The sequence below is a fragment of the Canis lupus genome, chromosome 11 (assembly GCF_048164855.1).
Source record: "Canis lupus baileyi chromosome 11, mCanLup2.hap1, whole genome shotgun sequence".
In the NCBI taxonomy this organism is placed as follows: domain Eukaryota; kingdom Metazoa; phylum Chordata; class Mammalia; order Carnivora; family Canidae; genus Canis; species Canis lupus.
This window is the reverse complement of record NC_132848.1, coordinates 71,350,503-71,376,818: the sequence shown is the minus strand read 5'-3', so window position 1 is coordinate 71,376,818 and position 26,316 is coordinate 71,350,503. Positions and strand designations below refer to the sequence as shown.

Below are 26,316 nucleotides of genomic sequence, written 5' to 3'. Positions count from 1 at the left end.
TATTTGACTAGAAAATATTTTACCCAAATCAATCTCACATTTTCAAATAAAATCCTCCACCTTAGTTTCTAACCAAAAAGGCCTAAACTATACTTTCTCTCCTTTATAATTACCATAACCCTTAGCCTACTAATCCTTAATTACCACGGGTAACCTCCATAATTACCAACACACCAGTCAACAATGACCAACCAGTGACAATCACTAATCAAGTACCATAACTATATAATGCCGCAATTCCCATAGCTTCCTCACTAAAGAACCCTGAATCCCCAGTATCATAAATAACCCAGTCTCCCATTCCATTAAATTTTAATACTACCTCAACCTCATCATCCTTTAAAATATAACAGGCAGTTAACAATTCAGATAATAAGCCAGTAATAAAAGCTGCTAATACAGCCTTATTAGAGACTCAAACTTCAGGATACTGTTCAGTGGCCATAGCAGTCGTATAACCAAAAACTACAAGCATACCTCCCAAATAAATCAAAAAGACCATCAACCCTAAAAAAGACCCCCCCAAATTCAACACAATTGCACAACCAATCCCACCACTAATAATCAATACAAGCCCACCATAAATAGGAGACAGCTTTGTAGCAAAACCTACAAAACTCATTACAAAGACAATGCTTAAAATACAATGTATGTTATCATTATTCCTACATGGAATTTAACCATAACTAATGACATGAAAAATCATCGTTGTATTTCAACTATAAGAACATTAATAGGGATCCCTGAGTGGCGCAGCGGTTTGGCGCCTGCCTTTGGCCCAGGGCGTGATCCTGGAGACCCAGGATCGAATCCCACATCGGGCTCCCGGTGCATGGAGCCTGCTTCTCCCTCTGCCTGTGTCTCTGCCTCTCTCTCTCTCTCTCTTTGTGTGACTATCATAAATAAAATAAAAATTAAAAAAAAAAAAAAAGAACATTAATGACCAACATTCGAAAAACTCACTCACTAGCTAAAATTGTTAACAGCTCATTTATTGATCTCCCCGCACCATCAAACATCTCTGCTTGATGAAACTTTGGATCTCTGCTAGGAGTGTGCTTGATTCTACAGATGACAACAGGTTTATTTCTAGCTATACACTACACATCAGACACATCGACAGCCTTTTCATCAGTCACTCATATCTGTCGAGATATTACAGCTGAATCATCCGTTATATACATGCAAATGGAGCCTCTATATTATCTGCCTATTCATACATGTAGGACGAGGCTTATACTATGGATCCTATATATTCATAGAAACATGAAACATCGGAATTATTCTCTTATTCGCAACCATAGCCACAGCATTCATAGGTTATGTCCTACCATGAGGACAAATATCATTTTGAGGAGCCACAGTCATCACAAATCTTCTCTCAGCTATCCCTTATATTGGAACTAACCTAGTAGAATAGATCTGAGGTGGCTTCTCAGTCGATAAGGCAACCTTAACACGATTTTTTGCATTCCATTTTATCCTCCCATTCATCATCGCAGCCCTAGCAATAGTCCACCTATTTCTACACGAAACTGGATCCAACAACCCCTCAGGAATCACATCTGACTCAGACAAAATCCCATTCCATCCCTACTATACAATCAAAGACATTTTAGGAGCCCTACTTCTATTTTTAGTACTGATATCACTAGTTTTATTTTCACCAGACCTACTAGGAGACCCAGACAATTATACTCCTGCAAATCCCCTCAACACTCCCCCACACATTAAGCTGAATGATACTTCCTATTCGTCTACACCATCCCACGATCCATCCCCAATAAGCTAGGAGGGGTTCTCGCCTTAGTATTCTCCATCCTAATTCTAGCAATTATCTCCTTATTTTACACATCCAAACAATGTGGAATAATATTCCGACCCCTCAGTCAATGTTTATTCTGATTACTAACAGCCGATCTACTCACATTAACATGAATCGGGGGACAACCAGTAGAGCACCCCTTTATTATTATTGGCCAAATCGTCTCCATTCTATACTTTACCATCCTCTTAGTCCTACTACCAACTATCAGTATCATCGAAAACAATCTCCTAAAATGAAGAGTCTTTGTAGTATATTTATTACCTTGGTCTTGTAAACCAAAAATGGAGACTAATCACCCTCCCTAAGACTCAAGGAAGAAGCACCAGCTCCACCATCAGCACCCAAAGCTGAAATTCTTCTTAAACTATTCCCTGATAACAAACCCTCCTCTATTCATATATTGCAACAACTCTACTGTGCTATGCCAGTATGTCCAAAATTTCTTTTTTTCCCTCCTCTATGTACGTCGTGCATTATTGGTTTGCCCCATGCATATAAGCCCCGCAGGGAGCCGGACGTGGGACTCGATCCCAGGTCTCCAGGATCACCCCCCAGGCTGCAGGCGGTGCCAAACTGCTGCGCCACCGGGGCTGCCCTGGACAATCATTTTAAAGCGCAATCTAAACAATAGAAAATGTGTACACCATTTGACAAGAATTTTCCCTCGTGGAATTAATCTTTAAAAAAACCATAAAAATGTGTGAAGATATATGTACGTGTTTTTATAATAGTGAAAAAACAAAAAACTTTACCCCCAAAGGAGGAATTATTTAAATCATAGTATATCCAAAATAACTAATATTATGTAATAATAAAAATGACATTGTGGATATACATTTTATTGATAAGAGCTATATATAACAATGTGGAAAAATAGGTCATAAAATAACAGCAAGATCTAATTTTGGTGTTATCTTTAAGTGAGATAAGTATGATTTTTCTTTCTGCTTTTTTATATTTTCCATTTTTTTCTTTAACATCTATAACCTATATAAAACACACATATGCAACTCCCAACCATAACCCTTCCAAAGCTTTCTACAGATTTCAGGAAAAAGTCCACGCTCCAGCCTCAGCCCATCATGCCTTGGCTCTCGTCCTACTGAACTCTTCCAAACCTCTCTCAATTCCTCCAATGACCCTTGTGCTCTCTTGCCTCCATCTTATTCATCAATTGAGGCTTCATTCAGGTATCCATTCCCTTTTCAATTTTTCCAGGAAAGGAAATTTTCCAGGAGCTGTTGTCTCTGTTGTCCCTTCTCTTCCTCCCCCAACAACCACACCTGCCCTCAACCCCACAGTCAAAGTTAGAAACTTCTCCTTCAACATTACATTTATACAATACACAAATACACATTATATTGTATATTTATATATATATATAAAGAGGAACACAAGTTTCTCTTTATTTACTCTACTCCTAGCACAGAACCTAGCACTCCGCAGGAACTCCAATGTTTGCTGAACAAACTCAAGGAGCACTTGAAATACAGTTATCTTGGCCTGGTGCTTTAAATCTGTGGTTGTTTATGACATTCCAGGTAGAAAGTAAAGATAGCCATTGTTCATGCAGCTCCAGAAGGACCAACAGAGTTCTACTGAAGGCAGATTTGAACTTCTATTATCTATCTTCTCAAATACTATCTACCATGTGAGAGAGTCAGCTCATTGTTGCTAGAATTACAAGTGGAGGATCCTCTATAAGAATGTTGTTAAAGGTGTTCTCATACAGGGTATGTGAGGTTAGAGCTACGTGAGGTGAGAATTATCACCCCAAGGTTCCTCGCAATGCTAAAATCTGATGTTCTGTAAGAGGCCCTTCAGTCTGGAAAAAACTGCTAACTGCTAATAATTTATGTAAACTCTAGGCTCTTAACCCTTTATTAAAACAGTATGTCCCTTGGAATCGTGGTTAGTCTTAACAGAAGTACACTTCCTTAATATATATATATTTTAAAGATTTATTTGAGGGAATCCCTGGGTGGCACAGCGGTTTGGCGCCTGCCTTTGGCCCAGGGTGCGATCCTGGAGACCCGGGATCGAATCCCACGTCAGGCTCCCGGTGCATGGAGCCTGCTTCTTCCTCTGCCTGTGTCTCTGCCTCTCTCTCTCTCTTTGATGACTATCATAAGTAAATAAAATTAAAAAATAAATAAATAAATAAAAAATAAAGATTTATTTGAGAGAGTGTGTGTGCTTGCACGTGTGCACATACAGGTGAGCAAGAGGCGGGAGGAGCAAAGGGAGAGGGAGAAGCAGACTCTTCACTGAGCAGGTTGCCCAATGTGATACAATATGGGACTCGATCCCAGGACCTGGGATCATGACCTGAGCTGACAGCGCTTAACTGACTGGGCCACCCAGGCGTCCCCAAACTTAATATTTTAACAGATCTCATATTACTTTTTTGAAATGGTTTACTTTCTCATCATGACATCTTGAAACTTCTACATGCATGTGATACATGAAGAAACAGATGGCTTTAGAGAGAGTTTTGGGAATATTACAGATGCTTGCTACTTTACAAACCTGTTATGCTAAAGCATAATGTTCTCTTAATATTCAGAAGCTATGGAGACATACTGGATTATCTTCAAGGTGTTTGCTAATAATCTATAAATAAATGCACTTATGAACACAATGGATAAAGCAATTAAGATTCATAACTTTCTGAAGAAGTTATTCAGGATAAACAATTATTTCCCTATTATCAGCATTTCCCTGCCCCTCAAATCAAATTGAGTTTTCTTTTTCCTCTTTTTGTCTTAGTTACACTTTTAATAAAATGAGGGCAAACTATGCATAAGTGAACAGAATATTTCCATTCCTGCCTTCAAAAAAACTTTTAAACCAGTCTTTAAATCAAATGTTAATTCTACTTAAGAATTTTCAAGAGAGGATTCAAAAGACAAATACCAGAAAGGTAATCAAACATACCTGGTCCTTTTCAAGTGTAAGTATTTGATAGCCAGTTGTTCTACTACATATTAGTTTTCCACTACTATCAAAAGAGGCCAAACGTAATCTAGGATTAAAAAGAAAAACAGAAATAACAAACATATGATCTTTTTTTTAAGATCTTATTTCCAAGTAACCTGCACACCCAACGTGGGGCTGGAACCCACTACCCTACAATCAAGAGTTGCGTACTCCTCCGACTGAACCAGCAGGTGCCCCTAAATGGTTTTTTAACCACAGATTAACTTAAACATGCTCTCCCTCACTTTAATATTTAACATTTTCACTTTTTCTTCCATATTCTTTTATTTGATAAAAGGTCTTAAAAAGTCTTTTCAAATTCTAAACCGACCCTGTTACAGATTTATACGCTTGTGCTGTTATACGTACCTGGGATCTAAAATAATACATAAATGTCTTTTTGTTGTGGTAGAACATACATAAAATTAAAATACCATTTCTAGGTTTACAGTTCTCAGCCTTAAACACAGCCTCATGGTCCTGCGGTCAGCACTGCCCTCCACGTCCAGAACTTCCTCCCGCCTGGACTCTGCACCCAGCGCACACAGATCCCCACCCCACCTCGCCACTGATGCCGTTCTCCTTTCTCGGTGAACCTGTCACTCTACGTACTCTGTATGAGTGCAATCGTACCCTATTTGTTTGTGACTGGCTTATTTCACTTAACATAAGGTCATCAAGGTTCATGTTGTTGCATATGTGACAATTTCCTTTCCTTTCAAGGCTGAATAAAATTCCTTTGTAGGTACGGACAATATCTACATAGAGCTCTGCTGAGGGACACGTGGGCTGCTTCCACCTTCTGGCCACTGGGAATAACGCTGCTGTGAAAATGAATATACTGATATCTGTTCCAGACCCTGCTTTCAGTTCTTTTGGGTAAATACCCAGATGAGAAATTGCTGGATCATATGCTAATTCTATGTTTAATTTTTTGAGGAAATGCCATTTCGTTTTCCACCTAGGACACACCATTTTATATTCCCACCAGCAATGCACAAAGATCCAATTTCTCCACATCCTCATCAACACTTTTTGTTGTTTTTGATAATAGGCATTCTAATGGGTTTGAGGTGCTATCTCATTATGATTTTGATTTGCATTTCTCTGATGAGTGATGTTTCATGTTTGAAAAGATGCTCATTAGCCATCTGCATATCTTCTTTGCAGAAATGTTTAAGTCCACTGCTCATGTGTGAATAAAGTTGTTTGTCTTTTTGTTATGGAGTTTTAGGAGTTCTCTAAAATTCTAGATATTAGCTCCTTATCAGATACATTGTTAGCAAGTTTCTCCTATTCTCTGGGTTGTTGCATTTTTACTCTTGTGCTAGTGTCCTTTGGTACACAAGACTTTAATTTTGATGAAGTCCAATTTATTTTTTTCTTTTGTTATCTCTGCTTTGGTGTCATATTGAAGAAAGCACTGCCAAATCCAATGTCAAGAAGATTTCCCTCTATGTTTTCTTCCAAGAATTGTTTTATAGTTTCAGCTCTTATGTGTAGGTCTTTGATCCATTTTGAGTTAATTTCACATATGGTAGAAGGTAAATATATGACTTTAAAAAAACCCATTCATTAAGCTATTTTCCAATTCATCAGCATCTTCTCCAGATAGAGCCAGCTCAACTATCTGGCAAATTTGGGACTTTTGAAATCCCACAGAAAGTGAAGGACAATACCAGACATGTTTTCCTGGAAAAATACCTTGCTGTTTTTACATTCTGGACCTATAATCTGCAAGAACAGCAGCAAAGCAACAGCTTCAAGTCTATTACCAATCCTGTATCATTCATATTCTAGCCTATTCTTTCTGACATACTAGATCCAGACTTTTTTATTTTGATTATTACTAACATGTCACAGCAATAAAAGCTTATTATTATTATTTCCTTGCACATTCATATATATTTTCATATATATTGTATCTTATCAAAACTCTACTATGGTTGGTGTAAATTATTGGGTTTTATTTCATTTCTTTTATTTTTTCTGGAGGAGGAATGGGGCAGGGAAATTCATCCTACCTAAATGCTATGCTCCTTCGAGGTTGTAAACTGACAGATCCACTACATGGCTGATTCAGTGTGTTGCGTTTGAAAATGATGTATCGATTGGTGTAAGTTACAAGCAGGTCAAAGCCGAAGTTAAAACCTGTCCACCGCCAGCAGTACTAAGGAAATACAAAAGAGAAAGATTTACTTCAGTTTATCACACTAGCAAATCAAAAATAAAAATTTCAAAATGTCCTTTCTTTAACTCCTTTCAAATATTTATCCCTCATGGGTACTTTTCCTTTAAGGCTTATCACACAGAATATATATAAAGGTTTACCGTGTCGGTATAGTGTATTTCAAAACCAGAAAAGCAGCCCTCATGGTCACCATTCTTTAAGGTACTTTCATAATATCACTTCTTCATGATCTGTTTTGTTATGTCTCCACACTGTTATTCTATCGTAAGTAATATGGCTTTTGACTGCAACTCTAAGGAGGTATAGCTTAGAGGGCTAGGAGGCTATATGGAGGTATTAAGAACCCATTAAAATCTACCTTGCTTTAAAAATACTCTAAATTCCTTAAATAACTAACAGATACATAGTCACTTTAATTAATTTATTTTTTAAAGTTTATTTAGTTATCTCTATCCCCAACTTGGGGCTCAATATCATGACCTTAAGATCAAGAGCTGCAAGCTCTTCAAGGTCATCCAGACACCCCACAACTGGGTTATTTTAAATACCATCATGCGGTTCACAAGTTTGTTTAATCTATCACTATTAATGGACTATTAAGCAAGCTGGTAAGGTATAGTGAAGGAAAGTTAGGGCTTCAAGTGTTTGGTTGACACTAAGAGTTACAACATTAATTCAATAGCTCACAGGTATTTATTGAGCACATATTATGTGCCAAGTACTGCTCTAGGCATTGAAGTAAGTTTCTGCGCGGGTACAATGTGCTATTTTAATATGCGTATGTCTGTGTGGAAGGAATAGATGCAATGGAATGGAAGACAACAAAACAGAATAGAATGGCAGGACAGAGAAGCTTGCAGCTGGGGAATCTGCTGGTTCAGACAGGTGGTCAGGTAAAGTCTCTCTAAGGAGACACTAGGTGAGCAGGGCCCTGAGTCTAATAAAGGGCAGACCAGTAACTATCTGCAGAGTGAAGTAGGCAGAGAGGACAGGAGGTACAAAGCTCTGGAGATAAAAACATGCTTAGCCTCTTTGAGGAACGTCAAGAAGGCTATGTGGCTAGGGCAATCACATAGGTGGACAGAAAAATAGGAATACATTCAGAGGATTGGTCAGGGGTCAGGAAATGTAGGGCTTAGGAGTCCTTAGTAAGGAAGAGCACGCATTTCTTCTAAGTGCAGTAAGAGGCTGATGGAAAGTTCTAGGGAAGGGAGAAACATTTGAGATGATTTAACTTGCATCTAAAAAAAAATGATTTTGGCTGTTATATGGGAAACAAAATGTAGAAGATCAAGAGCAAAAGTAGGGAGAGCAGTTATGATGCTGCCACGATAGTCTAGGCAAGAGATAACGGTGGCCTGGACTTGGGTGTAGTGGCATACATGCTAAGAATCTATTTCATAAGTAGAGCCTGGAGGAATTTCTGATGAACACCAGGTATGGTATTTAAGATAGAAGTATCTCAAGTTCGCAGCCTATTCAACAGATGAATGAGAGAGAGGCCCTTTATGGGTTAGAGAATTCCTTGGAAAGGAGAAAGTCTGGGGATGAAAATCAAAGAGTTCAGCTTGGGACTATTTTATTCAAGATGCTACTAGGATTCTAAGAAAGGTATCAAGTGAGTAGCTATATATATGAATCTGGAGTTAGAAGTCATCAGTGTGAAGTCATTTGAACTAGGTGAGATTCCTTTGGAGTGAGCTTAGACAGGGAAGAAGTCCCAAGTACAGAGCCTCTAGTCATACCAACATTTGTTGAGAAAGAGAAGGATCTAGGCGAAGACTTGGAAGGAATAGCCAAATAAATTGGGAAGAAAACCAGCAGAATATGCTGTCCCAAAAGTGAAATGGAGAAAATCTCCAAGAAAGAGTGACTGCAGATGTGTCATGCTGCCAAGAGCTTCTGGAAGACTAAAAACTACCTACCTCACTTGGCAATGTGGAAATCATTGGTGACAACAACATGGCAGTTTCACTGGAATTTACTGTGATAAATGAATTGGAGTGAATTCAAGAGAGCATCAGAAAAACGGAAATATAGACAAATATGAGCAACTTTTTTCAATGAGTTTTTTGCTTTCGAGAGATACAGAGACATGGAGTGGTAGCTAGAGAAGAATGTGGGGTCAGGGTGTGGTTCCAGATGGGCGGTGGTATGGTATATTGAATGCTCAATGAGAATGACCCAGTAGAAGAGAAAATGATCCTGATGCAGGAGAGGCAGGTGATAACTGAAGGAGCAACGCCTCTGAATAGGTAAGAAGGGATGGTGGAGTTTGCCATGAGGGGAGGGGATGGACTAGATGGATAGAAGCAGATGGTTCATCCATTCTAATACGAGGAAAAGCAGAGCGCATAGCTATAGCTGCAGACAGATCACCAGAACTGTTCGGCAAGAGGATGTGTAGATTCTCTTCCTATTGCTTTTATTTTCTGATGGAGGAAATAAGGTTATAGGTAAGAATGAGACAGATAGCACTGCCCCTTTTAAAGAAGGTCTGACAGGTACTCAAAGAATGACAGGATAAATTCAATAGGTAAATATAGGAGGGTCACCATGCAGCACCTGAAGTTTAGTTACAAACATTCAAGTGAAACCTGGTGGGGTACAGTTTTTCTTTAGTCATATCCATCTATTTGAAAGCAGGAATGGAGTACATGGCAAATCAGGATTTAATAAGAATTGGGGTTTAGCCAGCTGAGCCTGACAGAGTGAAAAGGGAAGTTAGGAGTATTAACCGGGAACCAATTTTAAAATGGAACATAAAATGTAAGTAAAGAAAGAAGTAGGGATGTGATGAGAGGGTAATGGGAAAAAAGGTAGTAAGAATAATGTATTATACATCCCAGTGGAGTTAAAAAATTGTTGGGAGTCCAGGTTCTAGAAAGAGAGTGCTAGAAAGATAATAGAAGTGGAATCTGAAAATGGTATGCTTGAAATGGCAATTTTGAAGGGGGTGTATTGTTTAGTAAAGCAAAAAGTGAAGATATGCTTCTTCCAGAAAATGGGTGCTGGAGGTAGGGTAGAGCTAAGATCACTGTGGGGACAAAGGTCAGGGAATAGAGACACTGAAATCACCAAGACTGACAACAAGAACAGTGATAAATATGGAGAGCCCAGTGAATGATGCTATTCAGTGGTGTAGAGTATTGAGTGGTGTAGTAGAAGCATGTGCTTCAAAGGAGCTGTGGTTCAGTGAGGGAGGGAGTTGTGGAAGTAGCAACAAGGAAGACTAAGGAGTAAAGAAGACACCTACCTATTCCCCTTTCATATGCTACTAATATTTATCACAATTATTGAATGTAAACTTAATTAATGTCTAAAAACAAGAAAAGTTAAAATGAGGGAAACTTTGGGAGAAAAATAACTGCTTATCTAAATTAGACTGATTTATTATTATCTTTTAGAAGAGGGATGGGCAGAGGGAGAGAAAGAACCTATAGCAGTCTCCATGCCCAGTGCGTGAGTCCATTGCGAAGCCTGATCCCACAACCCTGGGATCATGACCTGAGCTGAAATCAACAGTCGGATGCTTAACCAACTGAGCCACCCAGACAACCCAGGCTGAATTATTTTTTAAGATGAAAATTACAGGGATCCCTGGGTGGCTCAGCGGTTTGGTGCCTGCCTTCAGCCCAAGGCATGATCCTGGAGTCCTGGGATTGGGTCCTGCATCGGGCTCCCTGCATAGAGCCTGCTCCTCCTCTGCCTGTCTCTGCCTCTGCCTCTCTCTCTCTCTCTCTCTGCGTCTGTCATGAATAAATAAATAAATTTTAAAAAAAGATGGAAATTACAATTAGAGTGGGATTTTAAAAATTGTAGTTCATGTCCCATTAAAATCAATTTAATGAGTCACAATAAGCTTTTTTAAAAAATTAAAAAGAAAATAGGATTTTTGGATACAGTAATAGTATTGTTTCATAATACTTTTGTTTCACTTATATACATTTATATATAGTGGTAATGAATAAAAGAAGTCTAAATGCAGGTAGCAATCAAAGGGTTTGAATGTCTTTGATTTAAGGTAATCATAAAATTTTAAAAATGACTTTTAAGACTATGTAAGAGCTCCCATATAATTTCTTATTTATCTTAATTTCTGGATTGCAGAGGCCTCTTATATCTCTTAGTTAGACACAAAAGGTCTAATCACCACTCCTTGCCCAGGAGACCATGCTACAGAAACTACCAAGAAAGCTCTTCTGAGGTATGGCAGGTATTGTGATTGTTACACAAAAGTGTATTTTGCACTAGTAGTACAGTAATTTGCATGAGAATATTAAGAGTCATAACCCATACTTACTTCACCATCTTTGGCAAGCTTTCTACCACACCGCATACTATTTCCCTCTAGTTCTTCTTTATTGATTTCTTGAGGCCTAGAAATATACATAAGATATGAAATCTCATAGAAAATAGGCAACTAATAGTTTAAAAAGAATTAAGTTTAAAAGAAGAGAAAAATTGGCTAATGGATTTAAAAATATCTTTTTGTGGTTACAAAAAAATACAAAAAGCACTGATTAAATCTTGCCCATTGCCTTTGCTAAATTAAAAAAATTAGTAACTTTAATGTTTTTCTTAGCTCTGACTTTTGGACTACTTTTATTAGGGCTTAGCCAAACCAGAGGGAAAAAAATATCTACAAGAAATTGTTCTCATCAAAAAAATAAAACACTGAAAAGTCTAAGTAAAATACGTTAAAATCTATTTAAGATGTGACTTGGTATCATCTACCACTGGACAGTACTTCATATCCAAGCTATCTTTTATGTAGTATAATCATGCAAAGTCAGTATTTAATAGAAGCAGCTATAGAATTGTATCAATTGATCTTTCTTGGTTCCCAAGAAAGCCTTAATCAACTAAGAAAAATACTTTATTTCAAGTTATGATAACAAAAAGCCATGATTAGTTTGGAACCCCAAATGATAGAAATAATACAATATATTCATCATATACAACATTTATTAAGTGCCTAGATATAGATACTAGGGACTTCAATCATCATCAAATTAAAATAGTGAAACAAATATACAAAAAATAAGTAAATGTAAACATGTCCTTGACATCCAAGAGTTCATTCTAGTAGAGATATAAGTAACAATTACAATTATGTGGAGAGAGTTGTGAAGTTAGGGCAGGAAGAGGGCACAGATTTACTGCCTGGGATTAGAGAGGGATCATCACAGAGGAGGTATTATTTGTGCCAAGTGGGAGTTTGTTGAAGTAGAGGTTAGGGGTGGATTCAATGCAGGACAAGGGCACTTCAGGTAGAAGGTCTAGTAGGTAAAAAGAATCTAGAGCATAAAAGAATCCCAAATATATGAAGAATTTCATACATCAAGAGTTTAAGATGAGCACGAGAGGAGGCGAAGTGAAAGACATTTGGGATAGACTTGGACAAGCCCCCCAGACTATGCTAATAAGAGTTTTAACTTTTCCTGTAGATCGTAGAGAGTTCCCAGGCATTAGTTCTGTTACTTTGACATTTTTTATTATGAAAAATTTCAAACGTAAAAGTAGATAAAATAGTATAATGAGCTAAATTTTTTCACCATCTAGCTCAATAATTTTGTTTTAGTTTACTCCAAGCCTACTTCTCCCCATATCCCTTCTGGCTGATCATTTTGAGGCTAATCCTCCAGGCATATCCTTTAATCTGTAAATAGTTCAATATAAATTTCTTAAAGACAAGGAATTTTTTTAAATGTTAATATAATATATATCACATATAAATAACAATAGTCCCTATCATTAAATCCTTGGACATATTTAAGCAGGGAAGTGACACAATTATATTTCTGCTTCAGAAAGATTATCTGTTGGCAATGTGGAAGGAAGAACATGAAAGAAAACTGTGGAGGTAGATTTTATTAGATTATAACCTAGCACTCAGGAAATACACGGTCTTCTTCACTTTAGTAACCCTGCAGCAGTAAGCAGATGCTCAGTGTCTATAAAACAGAGCACTTCATTGGGGTGCTATAATCATACATAAACTTCTGAGGGGAGGAAACCCACTTATTCCAGCTCAGTCTTTTGGGTCAGACTCTATGTTCAACTCAGTAAAGATACAGATGAGGAAAATCTTGAAAAATAAGAACACCCAACATCTAAAAACTGAATATACAAAAGAATGAGGATGACTTTGAAAATATTTCATATATTACAAAATGCTTTGAATCTGAATTCCATCAAATAATTAACTTTCTTTTTTTTGGTTTTTGTTATTTCTTTTTTTTTTTTTTTTAAGATTTTATTTATTTATTCATGAGAAACACAGACAGGGAGGAGAGAGAGAGAGGCAGAGACACAGGCAGAGGGAGAAGCAGGCTCCATGCAGGGAGCCCGATGTGAGACTCGATCCCGGGTCTCCAGGATCACACCCTGGGCTGAAGGCGGCACTAAACCGCTGAGCCACCCGGGTTGCCTGATTTGTTATTATTTCTATTTCAACAATCTTAGTGTGTTTGTGTAGGATAAGTATGCTGTGAATATATCTGGAAAAAGATGGAATATAAATTATAAAGTAGAAACCAAGAATCCTGGAAAATAACCTCATAATCATTACCATGAGTTTGTATAACACTCTCAGACAGTCACTGTGTGGATAAAACATAACTAGGTCATATATTTTAGCAAGTTTTTTGGTACATGAAAATGTGTTAAATCAGGGGCAAAAAAAAAGTCAAACTTAAGGCCTCTTCCATATATACTCACAGATGGATTGTCTCCTCACATGGCCTATAGCCAAGAAGCTAGTATAAAGATCAAATAATAAATGTGGAAGTACTTCTGTGAACTGCAAAGCACACTGAAAGAATAGATATCTGCTTTTCCTTCAAATGAAAAAAGCACAAAAATATTGTGTGTGTGCGGGGGGGGGGGTCATCTATAACTGGATTATGTTAATTCATTTTAGACTCAGAGATCTTTAAAATACTTCTTAGATAATTAATAAAAAGTACAATATCACAATACTACCACAAATAAGATTAGCTTTACCTATAAAGAAGTATGAAAATCATTCTTTGTGAAACCATTACTCCAAGTAATATTTCAGTATGTTGAAAGAAAATCCTAATATAACACCAGGTGAAACACAGTTTATGAATTATTCAGTTTTTATAAATAAGTAAATGACTATTCAAACATTTCACTAATTGACCAGAAAGATTATTAATATTGATGTTACATAAATATAAGAATAAAAGCTGATTAATGATCTTTTCCCTACTTTAACACCTCTTGATTTTTCAATATAATAAATGCATTTTAAAATTCATAGCAGGGTTTGTTTGTTTATTATGAACAATGAAATGACCTAACATACTTACCCCACCTCACTGTCTTGTTCTGCCCGGAGCATAGCAAGCCATTGCTGTTTATACACTGAAGACAGCCATTCTAAATATAAAAATAGATAAATGTAAAATAATAATAATATGAAGAACATAAAACATTAAAAAATTTTAAGAACTAGGGGCAGCCCGGTGGCTCAGTGGTTTAGTGCCACCTTCAGCCCGGGGCGTGATCCTGGAGACCCGGGATCGAGTCCCATGTCGGGCTCCCTGCATGGAGCCTGCTTCTCCCTCTCCCTATGTCTCTGCCTCTGTGTCTCTCATGAATAAATAAATAAAATCTTAAAAAAAATTAAGAACTGGATAAAATTGTTACTTTTTTTTTTAAAGATTTTATTTATTCAGGAAAAACACAGAGGGGGGGCAGAGGCAGGCAGAGGGAGAAGTAGGCTCCATGCAGGGAGCCTGATGTGGGACTTGACCCTCAGCCAAAAGCAGACACTCAACCCCTGAGCCACCCAGGCATCCCAAAATTGTTACATTTCTAAGCTTAAAATAGCAACAACTAGATCTGGCAGTTTAGATTTTACAAATGCTCTTTAACAATATGGCTAGGGCAGCCTGGGTGACTCAGCAGTTTAGTGCCACCTTCGGCCCAGGGCATGATCCTGAGGTCCTGGGATGGAGTCCCACATCAGGATCCCTGCATGGAGCCTGCTTCTCCCTCTGCCTGTGTCTCTGCCCCCTCCCCCATATCTCTCATGAATAAATAAATAAAATATTAAAAAACAAAACAATATGGCTTAATGATTTTTAGTGTGGTAAACGCTATTTTGCTTTGCTTTAAGATGGACTGTACTTAGATTATATGCATTCACATTAGGATTTAAATCTTTAAAGTAGATTTTTGCATTTAATAGTTTCCTTGTCATAGCTCATATTAATTTTTGTGAGAAACATACGCAAAGTACTATTTTGTTTTCATATAATTTTTATAGAAAACTGAATATATATTAATTTATTAAATTATATAAAAATAACAATTAATGGGAGATAAATTATCAGATGAATCATGCATACTCAAAAATAATTTTGCAGGGTACCTAAGTGCCATAGTTGGGTTAGGCATCCGGACTCTTGGTTTCAACTCAGGTTGTAATCTCAGAGCAGTGAGATATTGAGCCCTGTGACAGTACTGTGTGTGGAGTCTGCTTGATATTCTTTCCCCTTCACCCCCTCCCACTTGTTATTTCTCACTCTCTAAAATAAATAAATCTTTTAAAAAATAATAATTTTGCCATATTAGATTTAGGTAATTTATTAAAAAGAGATTTTAATTTATTCTAAATGGAATAAAAGTTACAGTTATATCTTTTTTTTTTTTTAAAGCGTTTATTTTTAATATTTTTTTTCAATTTTTATTTATTTATGATAGTCACAGAGAGAGAGAGAGAGAGGCAGAGACACAGGCAGAGGGAGAAGCAGGCTCCATGCACCGGGAGCCCGACGTGGGATTCGATCCCGGGTCTCCAGGATCGCGCCCTGGGCCAAAGGCAGGCGCCAAACCGCTGCGCCACCCAGGGATCCCCAGTTATATCTTTAATAAGCATATAATTTTTACCCACAGGTCTATGTAAACTGAAATTTTAGTTAAAATTTATTAAAAATATAGATAGAACTGGCTTAGTACCATACTTATTTTTGTTTTTATTATATTCCCAACCAAAGAACAGATTTTCTGTTTTTTTTAAGTTAAATGATTTTTCAATCTCTATTAGAAGAATGTAAACCCTACTGTGATTAAAATCCACATTTCACTTCATAAGTCTTTTAAAATAAAGGTATCCAGATGACTTGCACTGTTTATTGGTATCTTCCCTTAAAACTCTATAAATACACTTTAACAAACAGTGTATATTCTCATTCATTTGGGGAATATAAATAATAGTGAAAGGGAATATAAGGGAAGGGAGAAGAAATGTGTGGGAAATATCAGAAAGGGAGAACATAAAGACTCGTAACTCTGGGAAATGAACTAGGGGTGGTGGAAGGGGAGGAGGGCGGGGGGTGGGGGTGAATGGGTGACGGGCACTGAGGGGGACACTTGACGGGATGAGCACTGGGTGTTATTCTGTATGTTGGTAAATTGAACACCAATAAAAAATTAATTTATTAAAAAAATAAAAAAATACACTTTGAATGTTTCGTTCTGTCAAAATATTCTTGTTATTATGCAGAATAACTACTAAATATCTAGGCCACATATAATTTGTTTTCAGTAGGTAAAGACTAGTAAAGTTTATGTGAGTCAGTATAAATGCATACATATTGTGTATTTTATTTGCAATGCATTCTGATTTTTAAATTCTGTTCTAATGTATTTTTTTTTATAAAGTTCTACAACTTGGAATAAATTGTAAGACTTGATTTTTTTTATTTATTTATGATAGTCACACAGAGAGAGAGAGAGAGAGACAGAGACATAGGCAGAGGGAGAAGCAGGCTCCATACACTGGGAGCCCGACGTGGGATTCGATCCCGGGTCTCCAGGATCGCGCCCTGGGCCAAAGGCAGGCACTAAACCGCTGCGCCACCCAGGGATCCCTAATGTATTTTTTAAGAAAAAAGGAGCTGATCTTTTCTCGTTAAAATAGATTTCTTAATTCACTGATAGTTATGCCTCTAAGATAAAATGCATTGATCTAGGGATGTAGAATATGGTTTTCATGATTCATTTATAAAACTGGAATGAAAAGGTTACACATAAATATTGATATTCTCAAATATCATGTAAGATACAGCATGTGAAAAGGTTTTAAAATTCAATTTTAAAATTTAAAGTTTTGGGCAGCCAGGTGGCTCAGTTGTTTCGTGCTGCCTTCAGCCTAGGACCTGATCCTGGAGTCCCAGAATCAGGTCCCACGTCGGGCTCCCTGCATGGAGCCTGCTTCTCCCTCTGCCTGTGTCTCTGCCTCTCTCTCTCTCATGAATAAATAAAATCTTTAAAAAATAAATAAATAAAATTTAAATTTCTCACAACCCTGTGGAGCCTGGGTGGCTGAGTCAGTTAAGTGTCCAACTCTTTTTTTTTTTTTTTTTTTTAAAGATTTATTTTATTTGAGGGAGAGAGAAAGAGGATCTTAATGCTAGGCATGGAGCCAAGATGGGCCTAATCCTAGGACCCCAAAATCATGACCTGAGCAGAAATGAAGAGTCATGCTCAACTGGCTGAGCCACCCAGGTGCCCCAAGCCTCCGACTTAATCTCAGCTCAGGTCATCATGATCTCAGGGCCGTGAAAATTGAGCCTGCATAAGATTCTCTCTCTCTCCCTTGGAGCCTCCTTGCCCCTACTCTCTTTCTCTCTAAAAACATAAAATTTTCACCTTTCAATAATCTCCTTTAAAACCAAAAGCACCAAAGAAAAAAAAAATTCGAAACCAAACACCCCAAAAAACCAAAAACCACTTCAACAAATTAAAAACATGGGTACATAGTTCTGTCTCTCCTTTCTTGTCTTACTTTAAACAAGTAAAAAGTCAAACTAGAAATCTTTCTAGTCACTGGTAGTTTACCCTGTAGCCCAAAAATAAGTCCATAGAACAGTAAGTTCAAATGCAATGTTGAAAAAAAAAAAAAAAAAAAAAAAAGAAACTCTGCTAAAATGAGTTTGAGAACATGGGATGAAAATAATTAAGACAGGTTCATCTTTATATCGTTTTTAATACAATTATATGCAGTCCTGTCTCCAAAAGGTAGATATACTACAGAGTTTGCCAGAATCCTTTTTAGCAGAGTTAGTATTCACTTTTTTTTTTTTTTTTTTTAAATTTATGATAGTCACAGAGAGAGAGAGAGGCAGAGACACAGGCAGAGGGAGAAGCAGGCTCCATGCACTGGGAGCCCGATATGGGATTCGATCCCGGGTCTCTTTTTTTTTTTTTAATTTTTATTTATTTATGATAGTCCCAGAGAGAGAGAGAGAGAGAGATAGGCAGAGACATAGGCAGAGGGAGAAGCAGGCTCCATGCACCGGGAGCCTGATGTGGGATTCGATCCCGGGTCTCCAGGATCGCGCCCTGGGCCAAAGGCAGGCGCCAAACCGCTGCGCCACCCAGGGATCCCAGCAGAGTTAGTATTCAATGCAAAGATTCCTTTAAGAAACTTCCATCCAGGAAAATAATCTTAAATACTTATTTTAAATGTTGTTAGACCAAAGCCCCATACAAAAGCTCAAAATGGGCGTTAACAAGGTGCCATCTGACTGTGCCTTGGACTCAGCTACAGATCTAGCATATAGTAATTCTGAATGTAAACAGAGTATTTTTCCAACAGAATAGATGAGATAAGTCAGATAAATTTAGATTACTTCTCTTGTCTTACACAAAGGATATGGTACAAAGGGTCTCCAAAAGCATAATATTTTAAAATCTGATGTCTTAGCCTTACAAATTTTAAAAAAACAAAAAGATAAAGGATGCCTGGGTGGTTTAGTTTAAGTGTCTGTTGACTTCAGCTTGGTCTCCAGGTGGGTTCACACTGGGTGTGGAACCTACTTAGGATTCTCTCTCCCTCTTTTTGCCCCTCTCCCCTTTTTAGACAAACAAAATAAAAAAGATATGTTCCTAATTTACTCAGTATTTTATTACTTAAGTGAAAGAAAAGGTGTATTTTTCAGGTATATACACACAAAAAAATTTACTTATAATCAGTAAAGTTTATAGCAAAAAACAGCCTACAAGTTGAACTGCTATACAAAACACTTAAGTCAGATGTAGATCGTGAAGACCAAAAGTTTACATAATAAAAAAATTCCCATATGGACAAATAAGAGTATTTTGAATAGAGCATCTAGGTATGAAGTATCAGTAACACTATGGAAAAGTCTGACTTTTAAGTAACCAGTAAGAGTGAAAACAATATGATTACAGAACAAGAAAGACGTGGGGCTGCATTTGAGCTGTGCTTCTCACTAGCTGTATGGCAGGACAATTATACTTTACTTCGTCTGTAAATGGGGACAACTACCTTGATGAATTTCAAAGTTATGTTACAAAATAGACATTAAATGCAGTATCTGGCATACACAGAATACTTTGAAGAATCTACACATATTTGCTTACTTTTCCCCATCCTCTCCCTTTACAGTTTTTAGGTTAGCAGCTAGAAATGAAATTTGAGAGCGTAAATGCACGATTAGGCCATATGTAAATCAGTATGTTTTAGAAAACAATTTTAGTTTTCACAGAGTGCCTACTACTTGTCAATCAGTGCCCTATGTACTAGAAGGAAAAGGTTGTAAAACCTATGGGCCTCACAGTTCAACAAGAACACAGATACATTCTGCACTTAGGTCATCTAGCAAACGATGACAACGTCTTAATCAAGGGAATGCCTTGGGTAAAGGAAGGTGGTGATTTTGAGAACTATCTATGAAAATATCTACAGGGCTTGGTGAATGGATGTGGAGGAAAGAGTTTTAGGAGGAGTGTAGGCTGACTTCCAGGAATTTGTCTTTTTCGTAAGGCTGGGCTATTTATTAATGGTGTTAATGATTAATAGGAACACAGGAAGAAAAAAAGCAGGCAGGGATTGGGGCTGAAGAAGAAATTTAAGTACTGTTTTGAACAGATGGCCGGAAGCAATTTATAGATGGCAAGACAGCAGTTGAATATCGAAGTATGAAATTCAGGGGAGAGGTCAGAACTGGAATCTTTTAATAAATCATATGAACAAAGAATATTACTCTGGGAGAATGAAAAAATCAATGGGTCAAAAGTATTCTCAGGAAGTTAAGAAGTAGGCAGACTAAGAGACACTTACAAAAGAAAAAGAGAAGGAATGGTTAGAGAAATAGGAAAAGACTCAGGAAAGAACAGCATTTCTAAACCATGGGAGTACAGTAGGGAATTTCAAGAAAAAAACAAACAAACCATAACATAAAATGCTAAGTAGGCTAAATGAGGCCAGTAGACTTTGCAAACAGAACAACCCTAACTTTTGCTAGAAGGTCTGAGTGAAACAGTGAGGGCAAGGGACAGACTGCAGAGTGCTGAGAAATTACTAAAAGGAAGGAGACAGCATCTGAAGAAGGGGGCTTAGAAGGTTGCTTTGTAGGGGAGGGAGCAGCGTCAAGGGAAGCTTTCTGGTCTTGTTTTGTAATAAGAGATTTGACCATATTTTAAAGGCTAAGGTAGAGTAGGGAGGGCAAAGGCTGAAGATACAATTTAAATGATAAGGTTTAATTTCAGAACAAACATGAAGTGATAAGATCATGACATGAACAGAGCAGGAGGTTGGCTTGACAGGGAGGGAGCACCTCAACTGTAAGACAGGAAGACAGGTGAGGAAGAATAGGAATTGAACAAGTTATTACCTGATTACCCCAAATTTATATTAAAAAAAAAAAACAACAGAATTCCCATACTGACTGGGAGGTGACTGATAGGAAGATTGAACAGAATGGCAGAGGTCTAATACAATTAATGAAGTAAATGAAAAAGAGAGTGGCCAAAGTGACCAAATAAATGCAGTGTAAGAAGTCCCAAAGTGCAAGCTTAGTGTTGAAATGTGAATTTGTAGTGCACCAGTACAAAATTGGTAAAAAACCTCTGTAGCAATACTCCTCTGAGAACTGCTACAGACCCTTCTCCCAGGGACTGAATACTCAGTGGAACCCAGAGCTCAAATGCTATAGAAACAAAATTTAATTTAGTTTTAGGATTTTGCCAAGTGGAAGGACACAAAGGTGAAGGCAACTGTTGAGAGAGAGTAGTTCAGATGATCAATCATGAAATCCAGGCCCTAAAAAGGAAGGAGGTTTGAAAGCCTGGTAGAAAATGGAGGGCTTAAAATGGACTGGAAATCAAGTAACAGTATAAAAGGAAATGAAGCTATGAACACGCTATACGGTTGGTTATACGTGGCCTGAAAACTACTTGATTTCCGATGCTGAGCAATTCTGGGTTTCAAGGTTCACGGTATTTCTGTGGATGGTGAGTGTCCAATGATCACAAAACATGTTACTGTGGTGGAGGTCCAATTAGTCGGAGGCCAGGGAACGGAATAGAATGATCATTTAAGTACATTATGTGACTGGGCAGACGTGGAAAGGTAAATCCAGTGTCTTCAGTGAATGCGGAAGAATGATAGGGTCAAGAAAGTATAGAGGGTGAGTTAGATGCTATGCAGTAATAGTTTCGGAAAGGGCACTGAGGGACTAGGACCATGAACGTCTGGCCTCCTATTCCTATATTTTCAGGGTGTTTTAACTGACAGAAAGTCCTCTAGAGAGAGAATATAGTGCCTTCTAGGAGAGTTAAATAAATGGAGAGAAGTGATGGAAGACATGAGAGTTTGTTGACCTGGGTCCCAGAGTACATAATGTAAAGGTCTGGGAGGAATGGTAACAAGATAGATCAGATGTACCAAGGAGGGCTAAGGCAGGACAGTAAAAGTATACAGTAAGACAGTTTTTTTTTTTTTTAAGATTTTATTTATTTATTCATGAGAATACACAGAGAGGAGAGAGAGAGAGAGAGAGAGGCAGAGACACAGGCAGAGGGAGAAGCAGGCTTCATGCAGGGAGCCTGCTTCTCTCTCTCTCTGCCTCTCTCTCTGTATCTCTCATTCATAAATAATAAAATCTTTAAAAAAATAAAAATAAAAAATAAATAAAATGGAACATTCTAAAGTAAAGAAAAAGCCCTCTACTGTGATTTTAGGTCTGGAAAAAATGGCTGAAATCTGGTCAGAAATGTGGAATCTAAATTATTTTCAACTTTATACTGAATAAAACATGTCAGACTAAAATACTTTCACCCACCTTATATTCAAAGAATATAAAGCTTACGCACGTGCATCATAGATACACCTACACTGAATTACTTCAGAACAGACTTTTTTCCACTTCTTTCAAAACTCATCTCTGACAAGCCTTGAAAGGAAGTACAGTTAAGAGTGTAATTGGCCCTAGCATCTAGTATTACACCTCTCTAGGGCCTGGCATAGAACACACATGAGAACTATTAGAGATCTGCTATATTACAGGGAACATAATCTTCATAGAAACTGTCACTGGAAAAAAAAATACCACAACCATGCAAATGTAATATGCAGCCTTTTATCTTGGCTTTCTAAAATTACTACTATAAAAACAATTTATACAAAATTAACAGAAAAAGTGTCTATAAACCTGCTAGAGTGATTTTATAAAAATGTGTTACTTTCAAATAGACCAGAAGTGTTAACTGTAGGTTTACTTTCCATTTAATACCTAACTATAGATTTTGAGAACAATTTAAATCCATAAACATACATCTATATTAAAAATTGAGCTATCAAAAACAATATAACTTTTTAGACAAATCTATAACTAATTATTAATGTTCACAAATTTAGAAATAAATCTTCAAATTCTATTTCCTATTTTTTATATGCATATATAGTACTAAGCTAAATCTCACATAAGCACTAGAGACTTAGAAAATCAAATCTGTAATTGTTTAACAAACTTAAATTATTATAATTAGCAAAGATATTACATTTGCTTTGACATAAGGTTTAAGACTAGAATAAGAAAAAAAGCAAATTTAAGGAGTATTAATAATAAAAGCAGTAATGATCTTTAAATGATACTTTAGGGATGCCTGGGTGGCTCAGCGGTTGCGCACCTGCCTTCGGGCACCTGCCTTCGGCTCGAGTCATGATCCCAGGATCCGGGATCGAGTCCCACCATCGGGCTCCCTGCGAGGAGCCTGCTTCTCCCTCTGCCTCTCTCTCTCTCAGTCTATGTCTCTCATGAATAAACAAATAAATACATCTTAAAAACAAGCAAACAAACTTCATTTACAGTATACTTCAAAACTCATTTTTAAAAGTCTGGTCTAAAATAGTGCATTAGTTAAATTAAAGAACATCCATATTAATAAAAATTTTAGTATATATTATATATTTTTGTTTTTGTTTTAATGTGTATATATTAATAAAGAGGACTAGAAGAAATTCACCAAGATATTAACCCTAGATAATAGGATTTGTTTCTTTTTCCTCATACTTAAAAAAACAACACAAAACAAAACTGTAACAGAAAACGAGAGTCCTTTAAATAGTCTGGATTGTGCTAAGTGATATGGGAAAATACTCACTATAAAATGTGGACACAGAAAATTACCTATATAATATGATTTCACTTTGGTACAAAAGTGTGTCTCTTAATGGGATTAAGGTTAATTTCTATTCTCTTTATTATTCTTTTTTACAACATAATCAGAAAGATATTACTTAAAATCATAATTTTGTCATGTTCTCTTACCTGAAGGTACCAAAGAATCTTGTTCGATAATTCTTGCAGAGGCCAAATCACTGATAATATACTGTAACCTTAAATGTCTGAATACTGACACAAATGGTTTTCCTTGTTCGGTTTCAAGGAAGGTCATACCTTCAAAATCTATAAAAAACAGTTTAAATCAATAGGCATTCTTTTCAAATGTATCTAATTTTATTCCTAAATGTTTTTATGGGCAGGGAGACACAGACACACAGACACATGTATGTCTATCAGAATACAAATAAGCTACTTTACAAAGATTATACACACCTGTGGTGTATGGATAAAAACCTGGGAAAGATTTAGGAAGAAGCCCCAGGAAACTAATTTTGGTCCCAAGTGGCCTTTGGGCTGAGAATTCACTTGTGTACCTTGTTTCTGGAGTTTGGAGCTTCCAGTGCAGCAAGGTTTGGAAAAAGAAGGCTTGAGAATGGTAGTTAGGGTTACGGTCTCTCACCAGAAACCTTCTCTCAGAGACTGAACACTCTAGTGGAACCCAGAGCTCGAATGCCAAACACAGGACATGCATGGGTTTGTCTTTTGGGATTCATCTAATTTATGCTTTAGCTACATGTGATGAACACTACTAGTTAATATGTTAATTCTCTATCATAGTACCAAATAAGATACAAAGACACTATAGCCACAAGGATAGTATTTATTATTAAAACAATTCAAGTTTATGAAGTATGTGAATTTTTTCTTTTAGGGAGAATTTCAGGTTATTTCTAAAAATAGTTGCTCTCAGTTGTATTCAAATGTGCTTTCATGAGTGTGAAGGAAAGGTCTAGTTCCTACTATCATATAGAAACTTGTGCAAAAGCCCTAGCCTATTTTCTATTAAAAAGGGATACCCATGTGAGCATACTCTGTGCTGCTATTAAGGATGGAGAAAAAAGTTGAGTTGCTACTGTTATCTATTATGGCTAAAACTATGTTTCACATGGAACACAGTACTGTGAACAAGAAAGTAGATGATGTCCACTAAAATAATTTTTTCCTGAAATCAGCAAAAAGACAGTCTATTTAATGAAAAGTATTTTCATAATTTTCTAATTTTTACCCCATACATTTTTTGTATTCCTTTGGTGTCTGCTCAGAGTCAAAGTAAACAAAAAAGCAGTAAATTCATTTTAAAAATTAAGTTAACTTTGCTTACTTATGTGGAGTTAACGTCCTTTTTTTAAGGATAACATTAGTTCTAGTGTTCATATGTTGAATCAAATGTGCCAATTCATGGGCTGTACTATGAATACCATTATGGTCTTACAGATGCCCCATCACATGAACAAGTAATAAAAATCTAATACCTGGAGTGGGCACCTGGGTGGCTCATTCTGTTGAGTGTCTGACTCATGATTTAGGCTTGGATCATGATCTCAGGGTCGTGAGATTAGGCCCAAGTCAGGCTCTATGCTCAGCAGACAATCTGCTTGAGATTCTGTCTCCCTCTCTCTTTAGCCCTCCTTCCCAGTTCATGCACATGCGCACTCTCTCTTAAATAAATCTTAAAAAAAAAAAAATCTAATACTAGATCATCTAGAAATCTGGAAATTATCTCATGAAGCCCTTTTTTCAAGAGTATAGAAAAGATTAGCCAATTTACTTTTGTAAGAATTCATGAATTAAAAATATATTTTAAAGATTGTAGCTGGCCAAGTATAGCCATATTAATTGCACTAGCCAAGTTCAATGGCAGTCCCTATGAATAACTGTGTAGAACAAAGTCTAAATTTCCACTGTTTCTTGTAGTCCTGAGCAATGTATATGAAAAGTCAAATAATTAATAAAACCTAAGAGAAATGTCTCAAAATATAATGGGACAGGGGACTACAAGTGGTTTTTCTGTCCTATTTCCTGAGTCCTCACCACTTTGATAATTTTTTAAAAAGATTTATTTATTTGAGAGAGACTGAGAAAGAGAGTTGGGGGGGAAGGGCAGTGGGAGAGAGAGAATCTCAAGCAGACCACCTGCTAAGCTCAGAGCCTGATGGGGGGGATTGATCCCATGACCCTGAGACATGACCTGAGCCAAAATCAAGAGTCAGACCCTCAACCAATGGAGCCACCCAGGCTCCCCTCTCTTTGATCATTTTAAAACCATATGACATGGGACGCCTGGGTGGCTGAGTGGTTGAGCATCTGCCTTTGGCTCAGGGCGTGATTCCAAGGTCCTGGGATTGAGTGCCACAACAGGCCCCCTGCAGGGAACCTGCTTCTCCCTCTGCCTGAGTCTCTGGCTCTCTCTCCCTGGCTCTCTCTCTCTCTCTCTCTCTGGCTCTCATGAATTTTTTTTCTTTAAAATAAAAATAAAACTGTATGACATGACCTTAAAAGTCCTCACTGAAACACAAGGCATCATACATTTTGTTTTATGCAATAAGTGTCTCCCTGAAAAGTTATCTAAAACTATGTACTTCTACACGACTGAGGCCAGAATGAAGAGCGTAGAGGAAAAATCTTAATGGGACTGCTGGAGTTCAAATGAGCATAAGTTTCTGTTGGGATTCACCTAACAGCTCCCCAGTTTCCAGAGTGCCTTTGTCTTTTTAGCTTCTCCAACACCTCCTTAACCTCTTTCAGTTGTTCTCTCTCTCCATTTGGTTTTTTGTTTAAATTTTCTCCTCTATAACTTCTCTAATGCCTCTTTAATTGCCATAATGTAGCTCTAAAGTATAATTTAA

At 37.2% G+C, this 26,316-nt stretch overlaps 1 protein-coding gene across 3 annotated transcripts in view; it reads right to left on the bottom strand.

Annotated features, from left to right (window-relative positions):
- GMCL1 (germ cell-less 1, spermatogenesis associated) overlaps window positions 1-26,316 on the bottom strand; it is a 61,005-nt gene that overhangs the window by 14,672 nt on the left and 20,017 nt on the right. For all 3 annotated transcript variants that reach the window (XR_012003717.1, XM_072768697.1, XM_072768695.1), the window contains 5 exons: window positions 23,615-23,752; window positions 14,339-14,408; window positions 11,302-11,377; window positions 6,832-6,977; window positions 4,766-4,853 (listed from right to left, as the gene is read on the bottom strand). Coding sequence is in view for 2 of the 3 variants with exons in the window: in XM_072768697.1 (XP_072624798.1) it covers window positions 4,766-4,853; window positions 6,832-6,977; window positions 11,302-11,377; window positions 14,339-14,408; window positions 23,615-23,752 (518 nt within the window). In the remaining variant the exon portion in view is untranslated. The remainder of the gene's footprint in view (window positions 1-4,765; window positions 4,854-6,831; window positions 6,978-11,301; window positions 11,378-14,338; window positions 14,409-23,614; window positions 23,753-26,316) is intronic.